The 13773-nt window shown below is 35.5% G+C and overlaps 1 protein-coding gene across 1 annotated transcript; it reads right to left on the bottom strand.

Annotated features, from left to right (window-relative positions):
* Positions 1-8143: 8143 nt before the first annotated feature.
* On the bottom strand, positions 8144-12768 carry LOC120076411 (probable folate-biopterin transporter 6). Its single transcript, XM_039030228.1, has 4 exons — positions 11989-12768; positions 9553-9657; positions 8920-9096; positions 8144-8849 (listed from the first exon to the last, which is right to left on the bottom strand). Exons 1-4 carry the CDS (start codon positions 12634-12636, stop codon positions 8241-8243), a joined length of 1539 nt encoding a protein of 512 aa, XP_038886156.1. The 5' UTR covers positions 12637-12768; the 3' UTR covers positions 8144-8240.
* Between the last annotated feature and the right edge of the window lie 1005 nt (positions 12769-13773).

Genomic DNA, 13773 nt, shown 5'->3' with positions numbered 1-13773 from the left:
TTTGGAATTGGGTCACTAGCCAGTTCTTAACTGATGTCAGTAAATCTATATCATTCCCAATGAGTAGGATATCGTCTACATATAACACTAGGAATACTAATGAACTGTTGATGATTTTCTTATAGACACAAGGTTCATCAACGTTTTGGTCAAAGCCATAAGATTTGATCACAGTATCAAACCTTAAGTTCCAAGATTTAGATGCCAGTTTCAGTCCATAAATGGACCGATTCAATTTGCAAAACTTTTGCTCCTGACCTTGGGCTATGAATCCCTCGAGTTGCACCATATAAATGGTCTCCTCAAGATTACCATTCAGAAAAGCAGTCTTGACATCCATTTGCCATATCTCATAGTTATAATATGAGGCAATGGACAGGAGGATGCGGATAGACTTTAGCATGGTAATAGGTGAGAAAGTCTCCTCATAGTCAACTCCCTCCACCTGGCTGTAACCCTTTGCCACAAGTCTAGTCTTGAAGGTTTGCACCTTCCCATCAGCTCCTCATTTTCTCTTGTAGATCCATTTGTAACCTATAGGTTTAACCCCATCAGATTGATCTATAAGATCCCATACTTAGTAAATTTATGTCTAATTTCCCGTCATCAAGTTTTTGGTACCGTTGCCAAGGACTTGGTAGCTAATTGTTTGTTAAGTTTTGTCTCTGCAGGCAAACTTTCTATCTGGGAGTATTGTAGCTTGTGCGACCAGGCTGCAAACAATATTAAAGTGTAGGCAATGCGCCGAAAGCCAATATTGACCCCAAGGTAGAAGGGCAATCAGTAGCAAAAGAGCTGAAGGTAATTCTAAGCATATGACGGCCGCATGCGCCCAACAATTGCCGGAAGTTCCAATGGTCAAGGCAACTTGACCCAAGCAGTTGAGAGCCATCTCCTGCATGGAAGACTCCTTGTGGTGACAACACTCTAATTTTTTCAGGGACGTCTTCTACTCTATCTTTAACTTGCTTTCTTAGTTTAGGTTATTTTTATTTTTTAGTTATTTTAGATATATGGTTGCTTTCTTGATTGTGGTGCGATTGCTCTTGTAGGTGCAACAATAAGTCTCCTCGGTGCCCAGTTCAACGGAAGAATTCCTTTCATCCTTCAATGCATGGCTTCAATTGCGTGGATTCCAATGCATGATCACATGCGTTATTTTGACTAAGGTTCTTTTCTTGTTATCTTGTATACCTTATCCTTTTGAAATTCTTTCTTTCCTGACTGCTTTGCTTTGTGGTGTTTCTATGATAATACGTATAATTCACCACATCTTCTAACTAATCATCGCAAGGCACTCTTTACTTTTATTAGCCTCTTCAAATTTTGAAAGTCTTAAGTTTTATTTTGTTCAAATCTTCGCTCAAACATTTATTACCACATTCTGGTAATTTTGTTTTTAGCTTTGCGGTGAGAATGCTGCCAACCTCTAAGTTTGGGGGTGGCAACGATCTCGAAGAATTGCGTTCATTGCATTGCGATCATTAAAAGAAAAATGGTATTGAGAATTTTTTAGAATAATAACTCCACTGTCAACGCAATGGGGAAACCCATGTTGATAAGAGTTAAGTTGTGAAAAGCACTTACTTGTAGTTGGATGTCCGCATGACACACGTGGGGGCAAGCCAAAACGAAGGTAAGTCGCCAGGATCAACGCATAAGCGCAACTCATCTGTTTGGCGCAAGCCAAATCAAGCGAGACAAGAGTTGAGTTGAATATGGAACGCAACCGAAGTTGGATACCCGCATGAAACACGTGGAGGTAAGCCAAAACGAAGGACGTAACCAGGTTCAACGCCGCATTTGAATAAGTCATCGCAAAATTTTGAAGTATTTTGAAGAACGCATTCTCAAAAGCTAAACACAAAGTTGTACTGAATGAGTAAAAAGTTTTGAGCGAAGGCTTGCCGGATATAAACCTAGAAAAGATCTTTTTGAAGAAGCAGCCAAAGTGGAAGAAACCATTGGATGGTCAAAGGTGATTATATTCTGAGAAGCTGGTCATCGCAAAGGAAAGCATGAAGATGAGTTAGAATTTCTCGAGTACAACACATGCTTGAGGACAAACATGATTTTAAGTTTGGGGGTGTGATGACATGCAGAAATGCATGTCATCTTAGGCCTTTTACTTAGAATTATGAAGGTTGTTAAGCAGAATATGCGGCAATTGTGCTAGGAATTCATGGGAAAAGTGAGCTTGCATCGTTCAGCATGATGAATTTCGGCTAACCCATTATTATGCGATATTATGCGTTCCATGTTCTATTTTTGTAGCTAATGTAGGAAGTGGACACAAACGCGAAAACCAGACTATCGCATAGATGACCGCATGTGGAGAAAACTCTCCATCGCAAAGGTGAACGCGTCAATCAATGCATGGATGTTGCGGTAATTAGCCGTATGCATCCATCACATGGAAGTTACGCTCGACAAGCAATTGCAATCATCGTGTAGAGTTGCGGTATTAAGTGAATGTGGTCACTGTATGATTGCGGCTACTCGATAACGCATGATAAAGGGATCAATGCAAGGTTGGTGGAATGAATGCATCAGCGCATCTACTTCGAGAAAATCAAAAGATGATGTTGACATTTCACCTACCACGTTGTTGGCAGCAGAGATTCAGAAAGAACTAAACACGCCGAATGTCAGAATCAGAGCAGTCTATTAATGTTGTGGCGATCCAGGCTCTATATAAAGAAGCCGATGAGCAGAAATTCAACTTGTCCGGGGATTACCCCTGCAACCTAGGGTTTTCCTTATGACCCAGACAAATGCGTGAGAAGACGCTTGAGAGTTCTTCATCTCCTTCATTCATTCCGAGTGACGATCGGAGCCTTCGACCAGAGCTAGATCTTGAGAGAGTCAGCTCCTCCGCCCATCCATGGCACCACCGGTAACCTTGACGTGCATCCGTTAGAAGCAAGTCTTTGCTTCCAGCCGGTCATTTCATTTTCCTTTCTTTTCTTATATTGTATTGTATACATTTTGTGATTAAGGAATTAATACATTTTGTGTTCAATACATTTCTATGTTTTCTTCAATTCCATCTCCATCTTCTTTACTTAGCACCTTTAACTTCATTGCATCACTTAGTGAGATTGCTTGAGTATCACATACTTAGTCATGTAGATTAGGGATATGAAGCATGTAGCAAACCACCAAGAGGTGTGTGTTGTGTGAGTGTGTGAGTAACCTTATTTTCTTAGTGTGAAGCTGTACCAACGCCTGTCTATAGGCCAATGCAATGCTTGTCTATGAGTAGAGTCAGCAACAACCAACTGCTCGAGAGGGTAAGTGGTTGGTCGTATTAAGTAATGTATGCATTGTTCAAATCTAAGACTCGAGAGGGCGGATTGGAACACATAGGCAAGAATAGAGAACTTAGGGATAAGATCCATTTGCTATCACACAGCGTATGCATCCTACGGATAGGATATTGCATGTGTTAGGAAGTAGGATAAGGTGTTATGTGGCTATCACGCTCATGTGGCGAGAGCTCGTGAGCGGGTTATGAAGGTTTAGGCAGGCATAGGCTTCCCGACAATATCGCAGATACACCGCATNTGAGCGGGTTATGAAGGTTTAGGCAGGCATAGGCTTCCCGACAATATCGCAGATACACCGCATGCGTCCTAGAGTTAGACTCAAGTGTATGTAGCATGATCACATAGCTTGCGTTGACTAACGTTGCCCTTGTGGTCACTCTTAAGTATTGCAATGAAAACATCTCTGCATTTTATCCATTTTTCCTATTCATTTATTTCATGTCAAGAGTTGTCGTGTCTCTACCTTTCATGTATATTCTCATTGTATTGTCTGTTAGCTAGGAGTAGGAGTAGTGTTAACTTAGAAACCTTCCATCCATTCTTTTATTCAACCGCGCATGCACATTACCGCATTCAGCCAGCTACAAGTCCCTGTGTTTGACCTCGGATCACCCGAGAAACGTGCATTCGTGTTATACTTGGCGTGAGCGCAAGAAAACTTGTGACAGGACGCATGGTCATCGCATACATTTATTAACGCATAGTCACTCCAACACATGACCATCGACGCATAACTATCAACGCATACCTTAAGAACATGCATCGCATATTGCGTCAAGGGATTTTGGTTTTCAAGTAAATTGACATCTAATTTCCCATCATCAGGATCACCTTGTTGAAATAGGACTATGAGATTCATAAATTTAGGGCAAGGGGAAGAATTCATAGGTATTAGATGCACTAGTTTATTATATTTATTTCTCCTTTACTCAGTGTTGAATATATGTAAACTCACTGGAGTTTTAGTCCAAGTGGAAGTTTATTGGGTTGCATGTCCTAAAACTTACAGTTTTGTAAACATTAAATTTATTCTATTTGCAATCAATAAAGATGATATTGAGGTTTTTCAATAAAGTTGTTACTGAATGTGTAAATTACACTTGTAAAACCTAAAATCCAATAAATCGAACCTCTTGCTATAGCATGAGTACTTGAACTTTATGTGGAAACATAAAAGATGATCAGGTTTGAGTATATAGCCAACACGGTCTATAAGTATAAGGATGGGGTTGGGTACCTTATCCTGGGGATACTTTGGGTGTGGCACACTTTGTATTTGATATAAACGATGTAATCTCGAAATCATTCATGTGGAGACATGCAAGTGGAGGCATCCTATGCAAAAGATGTTTGCATAAGACTAGACCGCGAAATAGTCACTTTTCTTTATAACATCGTTTCCTGTTAAAACTGAGTATTTCAATTCGATGACCTATGGTAACTCGATCTTAATCCTGAGCTAACTATGAACTCTTGTTTATTCAGAATTATCCTTTAATCTGCATGGGTGAGAGTGGCTCAACAGTGCCGACTCAATAAGCCTCTCATTTTAGGGGTAAGACCGGTAGATAGTTGGGGACATAGTCATGCAATATGAAATTCCCTCCTACCTGCTTTCAAGGTTAGAAGAAGAAATTTGCAGAGGATTGAAGCATTTCGTGGATTCTACAAAGGCTGTATCTTTTGAAACCATTTTCTTAAGTTTCTGAACTAGCATGATTTAAATCTAAAATTAAAGTAATTAGAGTGCTTAAGATCCTGTTTAATTCCGCTTATTTATTGTTAACTCTATCAACATGCATACATGCGTTATGCACTCGGTAGCTGCTAGACCGTGTGTCCAACCACACGATGGCACCCTTCTACCACTCGGCCTCAACACATCTCTCTGTGTGCAGCCTTGTAACGCCTGCTTGTAACCTCACGTGTTCCTTTGCCTTGTCAAGTTGCTTGCTTGTTCAACGGTTGCAGCTGTCTGTTTTTTCATCCATGACATTTTCCAGATTTAACTTTTTAGTCTTATAACTCAACATCCAAACATTAACTCACAGAACTTCCTTCTAAGAACTTCTTTCTAATCTCCTTAGTTCTCTTACTTAAAAATTTGAGATTCCAATTCCACTTGGTGAGCTCAAAATCATTCAATCTCTTCAGCTTGCTTGAGTGAACTAGAAACTTGAACACCTTTTAAATTCTTCAAGATTTCAGTATGAATTTGTGGGAATTTCTTCTTGGCATAGGACATCTTCTTCATCGGTTGAATCACACTTTAGCAGCAACTTCTTCTCTTTAGCATGAGAGAATTGGGCAAACCTTGTCCCAACTTCTTCATCTCCTATTTGTACCAAGCCTTGCATGCCCATGATGCCTAAACCAGTGACACATAAGCCGCTAACTCATGTTTAAGGCTTCTAATGATGCCACTTAGCCCACTAATAGAGTGACTAACTTAACTCTTCTTCTTTACTTCACCGCATAGTGCTTGCATTCCATACCAACCCTTATTGGGCCCACTCATGCCCAACAAGCCTCCCTCAATGCCTTATCTTGGGTGCTTGACAGCACGCCTGTTTGCCTAACTTAGCCCTACATAACCTTTATAAACCAATGCACCTTCGATCCTAAGCTGTCTGCCAATACCAACGCCTACAAGTAGCCCCACACTTAACCACTAACCTATAATCCTTGTGGCCAATGCACACCTCGCAACTCCACGCTCAATGCTTTGCCTTAGTGCTCCAACAACACATGCTCTTACACGCTTATTCGCACGCATGCCAACTCCCTTATCCCAACTAAACTATAATGAGGCCAATGTCCTCCTTATGCTTACTGCTGCCAATGCCTAGCCATCTCACCAAGTCCCTTGTCTTAGACTCCTCAATGCATGACATGGCTCTCATACTTCATGAGCCTTCCAAAATTCTACTAAATGTTGAAACTTCTTAAGTGTCACATGGTGGTCGTCTTCTCGCACGTGTTCCACAACGAGATATAGGATCCTCTAAGTGTTGGATGATGAATCACATCATCAATATCTTGTTGGGTGACAACATGTGGAAATTCTTTAAGTGCATAGTACTCGTGTTGATAATTAGAACCTGATGCGATGCCTCCTTGAACTTCTAGAAAGTGAATATGAGAAGCTGGAATTGGCTCATTAACTACATTAGGTTTAGGTCAACATGTTGCTTTGGAATATTCTCGGCCTATTGCCACTAACATCTATGATGAACACATCTTCGATCAATGTCATAAACATTAAATCTACGTGTCTGTTGAATGATATCTTCTACATTTACAACAAATCGGCCACACATTGAACCTGGTTCTGGTGAATTATGTTGCATTGAATACTGTTGTACATCCCGAACAAAATTATTTTATATGAAGAAAATAACCAGTGTAAAATAATATTCAATAAACATAATTGAAAAAACAAATAAGTAATAAAATTCTTATCGTGCAATGATAATAAGAGTCGTTAGATGTGATAAATCTTCTTGTAATTGAGTCATACCAGGGTAGATAGTCCTCTGATATAGCTCGACCATCTATTACATCTCCTCTTACATAATGCTCACAACATGCCCGCCACAACGACAAATAGTTAGCATGAATTCATCGTCAATCTTGGTCATGCTTATCTCTTAAATCAATTTGGTGCAGTTAGTGATCCATATAACACACTGGTGGCATCGTTTGTCACATTCCAAATTTTCTTAACACTCAATTTGGATAATGTCGCTCTACGATATGAAAGCATACTATAGGACTCATTGTCAACCAAAATGTTCGGCACTGGCTGATCTGTTGTGGGCAACAACACTTGAAAGAAAAAGGAGAGTTTGAAGCATGGGAGACATCAGATGGAAAGGAGAGGTTGCTTTGGGGACCACAAACTCATGGACCTGGTCCACGAGTTCCTGCAATGTGGCAGCAGGCGGTAGACATCCTTTGACCGTGAGACGTGGCCTTGACTGTGGGACACAAAAGTCAAGTGGTATAGAAATCGTAGACATGGTCCACGTTTATAATGATTTTGTATGCCTCATCCACGATTTCATTTAGATAGAGGTGTACCTGGTACACATTTTTTTGGAAATTGTGTACTTGGTCCATGATTTTCATACCTATTTTTTGTCAAATCTTTTCCTCCGACCCTATTTTTTACATTATTTATTAAAATAATATTATGTTAAAAAAATCATTATTGGTGAATTAACTGTTTTTTCATCTATCCGTTCTTATTCTTCATATACAGAAGGGTGTTTTCAAATCTAAAACACATAATTCTCTCCATTTTTTTCTTTTTCAAAATACTATTATGAGTAATTTTTTTTTCTTCGATTTCATTCCTTCTCTCGAAGACTGAAAGTCTGAGATTGGAGATTGTGTAAATCTTTGGAAGCAACTGACAATTGTGACTTAGCACCTAGGTCGCGCCGAAATTTGTTTTCAAGATAATGGATCTTTCACAGCACAATGACGATTTGATTTTAGAACTACAATTAACATAAAAGTTAAAAAAACAAAAAAGTCAACATGAGCATAATTGCATGAATTTGTATTATCGATTTTGAAGTCTAAAATTCGATCCTTATTCCTCAATGCTATACAAAATATAAAAAATAAAAAAAGTTTTTGAAAATTAAGCATATAAATATTTTTTATCTCTAATTTTCATGGTTTTTATCTTCTTTCTTTCTTTCTTTCTTTTTTCTGAAATTTGCTGAGAGAAAATAAGTTTAGTTGATTACATCCTTAATTTCGCACGAACTATTTTTTCTAAGAAAAAATCAACTCAATCAACCATCATATTGAAATAATCTCAAATTTATACTCCAATAATTCCAATCCCTTTCCGAATTCACATAACATTTCTAGCTCTGTACACACTAACAAAACACACTAACCTCGCCCCTCGCCTTTCATGGAGACAAGAGGAATGCTATCGCCATCTTCCTTCACATTCGTCGAAGAAAAACTCTTTCTAATCATCGTCTGATCAGCCGGAACCAAAATGTCCGATTGATTCGCATCAGGTACAAGAAAAACGAACGCCACAACCACAAATCTCAGCACAGTCCGAAGCAGAACCACCATCCACAGGTTCCTAAAATCGCTCCTCGTTACTCCAAACGCATGGAGGACCAATCCGCCGCTCCATTTCGAGCACAGCGTCCCTAGGCTATCAATACAAGCCAATAATGCGAAGAATGTCCCTTCGATCCCGACGGAACAGAGTCGAGTGTTCAGAACCATCATCGGCGTCCACCGGATTCGCGTCACGATTCGAGTAACGCACTCTTCCAAGACGACGAATAACTGATCCGGAATTTTTAGGGCTAAATTCCACCGGAGGACGAAGATTACATCGAGAAATCCGGCGACGCCGTAGAAGATTTGAGCGAAGAAGAGGATTCGCCGGAATTTTAAGTTTCTGAGGGTTTTGTGGTAGATTAATACTCCGATTAGCGACGCCGCTGAGCCGATTGCGTAAATGAGCCCTACCGATTCCTGCGAGTAGAAACCGACATGACGTTTGTTCTCAATTGGAATAGAAGGAAGTTGACGACATGTCGAATACCTGAGAGAAGGCGGGGCCGGCTTTCTTGTCTGTGTACCAATAGAATTGCCCCTCGTGAGTACTTATACTGAGAGAAAGACAAAGGAACATGAAAAGGGATGGCTTCCACACGTGCGGATATTTGATGGCTTTGCACGTGTCTCTTATGGCCACTCCCACTTGCTTTATAGATCCTGCCTGTATGCCGAAAAATATTTAGCAAATTATTCAATCATAAAATACAATTTTATATATTTTTATTGCTCTTTTTTAAAAATATTTCAATTCACATTTTTTATGTGATAGATGTGAATTCATAAAGATGAGTGCATCTAATATTATATATAATAATTCCACCATATTGTTAGTAAATAAATTTACATGATTTTAATTTTGGATGAAATAGTCCACCTTAAGAAATGTTTTTACATTATTGATAAAATATAAAAATATTAGAATTTTGGATGAAAATTGAAACATGAAACAAATTTTATGGTGACCTAGATAATGTAATATTGTTGGGGTCTTAATTTGCATCCAAAATTCTAACTTATTTTTATTTCAAATATAGTTTTAAAAAATATAAAACAAAGAATATTAATATTTTTTAAAAAATAAATATTAAATTTGGAAGATATTTAGAGGGAGATGGACCTTAGACTTTCCATTATATTGGAGGGTGATGGAGGGTGTCTCATGCATGAAGAATCCCAACAAAATTATCATGGCCGGAGGAATTGCCAAGATTCCAAGTGCTTCCTGTCCAGACAATGCACATTTATTGGTTAGTAATTAGGAACCATTTCAAGGACTAAACCAATTCAACTTATAATTCCAATTTCCCTTCTCCATTAGATTTTGTTAAAAAAAAAAAAAAATGCTATGAAATTTATAATTTTTATCGATTAAACTTCTACATTCTTCATTGTAATTTGAAAATTAATCAATTTTTACACATGTGTAGATTTCTTCAGATTTTTATTTTACTAAATATATTATTAAAATTAATGCATGAACCGATCTCAAAGGAAATTCTATAGTGATAAAAGCATAAGAGTTTATTTAAAAAAATTAAAATGCATTTTTATAAATTAATCATAATAGATGGTGCAAATTGATGTACTAACAAATACTTAGTGTTTAAATTGATATAATTATTGGTTGAGTTATATAATATAACCTTCCAAATTTAAGGTTATAAATTGATATTTTTCCTATTTAAATCGGTTGTTAAGCACCTTTGAGTGAAAAAAAAGGTCAATTTATTCTTCTAAATTTAGTATATAAATTTTATTATTTGTATAATAAGTTATTTTGGAGATTGTTTTGTTTTTTTCATCAATTATTTGTCATTCATATTTTAAAATTTGATATCTGACCTGCGCTACCTACCCATCTAAACAAAATATGCCTTGTGAAGTCATTGTTTAATAATTTATTAGAAAATTAACGATAAAGATTTAAATAGTTTTATATATAACATTAAAATATTAAAATAAAATGTAAAAATTTATTAATCAAAATAGAATAAGCACCGAGCTGAAGTTTGAATTAAATATATTTTATTTAAATGCTTGAGTTGTATCACTAGTTTTCTTCCCATATAAATAAACTATCGAATTAAGGACAAAATAGGGCAATCTTTTCATATTTGCTTTATGTTGGCCTCTCAATTTTCAAACTTTTAATTGCAATTTTCAGCTTTACAATTTGTGTTTCATTTTAGTTTTTTTTTTCCCCTCTTTCTACAAATAATAATAATAATAAAAAAAAAACAAGCCTTTTTCCTTTTATTTTAGTTTAAACTTCTAAACAAAAATATTTTTAAATATAGAAAAAATGAACCAAAATATTTATAAATGTTACAAAATGTTACGGTATAATCTGTAAGATAAACTATTATCTAACAGACACATATAATAATTTATTGTGATCTATCACAGGTAGATTTTGATATTTTACTATTATTTATAAATATTTTCAATAATTTTATCATTTAAAATAATTTTTCTAAAAAAATATATCTACCCACTCTCAATACTAACCCCAACTTACAAACTTAAATATATAATTTTATTAAAAAATTTAAAAGTACAACTTTGATTAACTCGATAACAAAGCACACACGCAACCTTATAATCTTAATTGTGATAAACAAAATATATTTTTTTAATTTTTTAATTCAACGATATGGACGGTAGCCATTCAAATTTGCAACTAATTTACGTCCATTGAGTGTTATGCTGCCAAATTATATAGTTAAAACTTAAATAACTCGACAATAAACAAACTTAAAATACATTATTTAAAATGAAGTTCAATCTTTTGATTTGCCTAGAAAAAAATACTTAAATGCATCTAAGCTATACCTAATTTTTTTTAAAAAAATGGTTTAAATCTTATTTTAGTATTTGATTCTTGAATCTTGTTCGGTTTTGGTCCTTAAACAACGATCGTTTTTAGTCCCTAAATTTTTAAATAGTATTTATTTTATTCTCTACTATTAAAATATAGAAATGTGAGAGAACTTGTATTTTTTGATGACTATGCTCTAGATCTACTAAGCAAGATGCAGTTGAAGTAAAATGTCAATAACTAACACGTCAAAATACTGAAACACCAAAATTTTGAATTAAAAATACTTTTTAAATTCTCCCGCTTTGCCACCTTATTCAAAATTGAAACTCTATATCTTTTAGTGTAACTAACTTATTTGGTAACTAGTCATCCAAAAATACATATCAACTTGCCATTTTGTTAAAGGGTTAACAAAAACTTAATATAGTAGGGGCCAAAATGAATATCATTTAAAAGTCCAGAAACTAAATAAGATTTAAACAAAAAAAAATTTACATAGGGAGAGTATGAAAATTGGATCAACTAAACAATTTTATAGTGTGAAGAAAAAAAAAAAGAGTATATAGTACTATAAATTTTCCTGGTCAGACTTTTCTTGTTTAAAAATTTAATTATTAATTATTATTATTTTTATTATTTGTAAGGAAGAAAGTGTATAGAGATGGTGCAATATTACTAAAAAATAATAAATGACAAAATCTTGAAAGAAAGAGAGGTATTAGTTTTAGGGACCTGAGCGCCGAGAAGATGAACAAAAAAGCCACTGGCGGAATATCCAATCAAATGCCCAATCGAAGAACAAGCTCCACAGAGGCTTTGCAAATCTTGCGCTAACCATTGCACTTCAATGCTATTTCTCACAATGCAAGCATCAATCGTCACATCCGCAATCGCCATCGCCGCTGAAATCCCAATCAAAAGCCCTAAAGCTTCCAAAACCCCCAATCCCCCTTTCACTGCCACCGCCACCGCCGCCGTCGCTCCAACCACTCCCGCAATCACGAAATACGGCCGCCGCAAGTACCCTCTCACTGGAAACGCGTCCGTCAATAGCCCCCAAATCGGCTTCATCACCCATGGAATCGCGTATATCCCGATGTAGATCTGAACTACGGACGGTTGTAGCTTCTGCACGTCTTTCCAATAGTAATCGGAGACGACTTTGAAATAGGAGCTGGAGAAGCCGTGGCTTAAGCCGTAGACGAGGATCACACCGGCGATGAAACTCGGATTTAACTCCGATGAGAGCATTTTAAGCCACCGGAATGGCTGTGACATGATTGAGAGGAATTTGTTTTTGTTGTTGCTGTTGTTGTTGTTGTTGTTGGATGGATCGGAATTTGGTTCTTTCGCCATTCTTGGAGCTTCAGAGAGATCCATTGTCCATTGAAGAAATCAAGAAGACGAAGAAGAAAGAAAGAATTAGAAAGAAGACTACTAACTCTGTTTATTCAGCTTATTATTATTATTATTATTTATTAAATAAGGGTTTCGCTAGTGTTAATTGTAATCCCCCGGCCACTTGTCTATATTAAAATTGTGAAAATAAATCGCATATATGTAATTCAAGAAATGAGGTCAAAGTCAAACAAATATTAGTTTATTGAATTACTTTTATTAAGTAATTTAAAATTACGATAATTGGTTGGTTGGAATCGAGAAGTGTCGTCTGCACATATGCATTTCCAAAGTGATTGTGATCACTAATATTTTTATATTGCAGTTGATTTAGGTTCATTTTTATTTAATTTCCAATAATCTTTAATTTTTTATGTCAGTTTAGGTTGGTTTTAATTTAATCTCCAATGATTTTTAACTTTTTGTTTTTACATGAACGTCAACGAACGTAGAGGTTTAAGTTTCACATCTTGTATTCGTAATTCAAAAGAATATATATATATATCATCTTATTCGATAGGATTATATATATTGAATAGTGCTCCATCTTTTATCAAAGTTTGTATGTTTTTTTTTTCTTTCATAAATTTGAATGATCGAATATAAATTTATATCTCTAAACATAAGGCTTATGTCAGTTAAAATTTCAAAGTAATAATCATATTTTAAGAATTTATAAAGAGATTGCTAATAGATATTAAATTTTTGTTTTAAAAAAATGAACTAATGATATAAATTATTTTTAGTATTTATTAAAACTATACGGACTAAATTTAGACATTTGAAGGTATACCGTCTAAATTATATGAACTAAAATGATATTTTAACCTAATATTTTTTATGATATAGATTTAATTCTTATAAGTTTTAAATTACCCAAACTAATTAAATTGTTACATCTTAAAATTTAGAGACTAAATTATTATTATTATTATAAAATAAAAAGTACACGGCCAAATCTAAATTATTATTATAATTCATCCTATGGTTCGATTGTTAGTTAAACGATGGGATTATTTATGCAGTCTTCTTGTTGTTGTTTTTTAACAATTCAAAAACTATAGGGATGAAGTTTTAATTTTCAAAATACACCGGCTAAATTCTATTTTTTTCCAAATT

This window comes from Benincasa hispida, chromosome 4 (assembly GCF_009727055.1).
Source record: "Benincasa hispida cultivar B227 chromosome 4, ASM972705v1, whole genome shotgun sequence".
NCBI classification, from domain to species: domain Eukaryota; kingdom Viridiplantae; phylum Streptophyta; class Magnoliopsida; order Cucurbitales; family Cucurbitaceae; genus Benincasa; species Benincasa hispida.
This window is presented reverse-complemented; position numbering and strand designations above follow the sequence as displayed.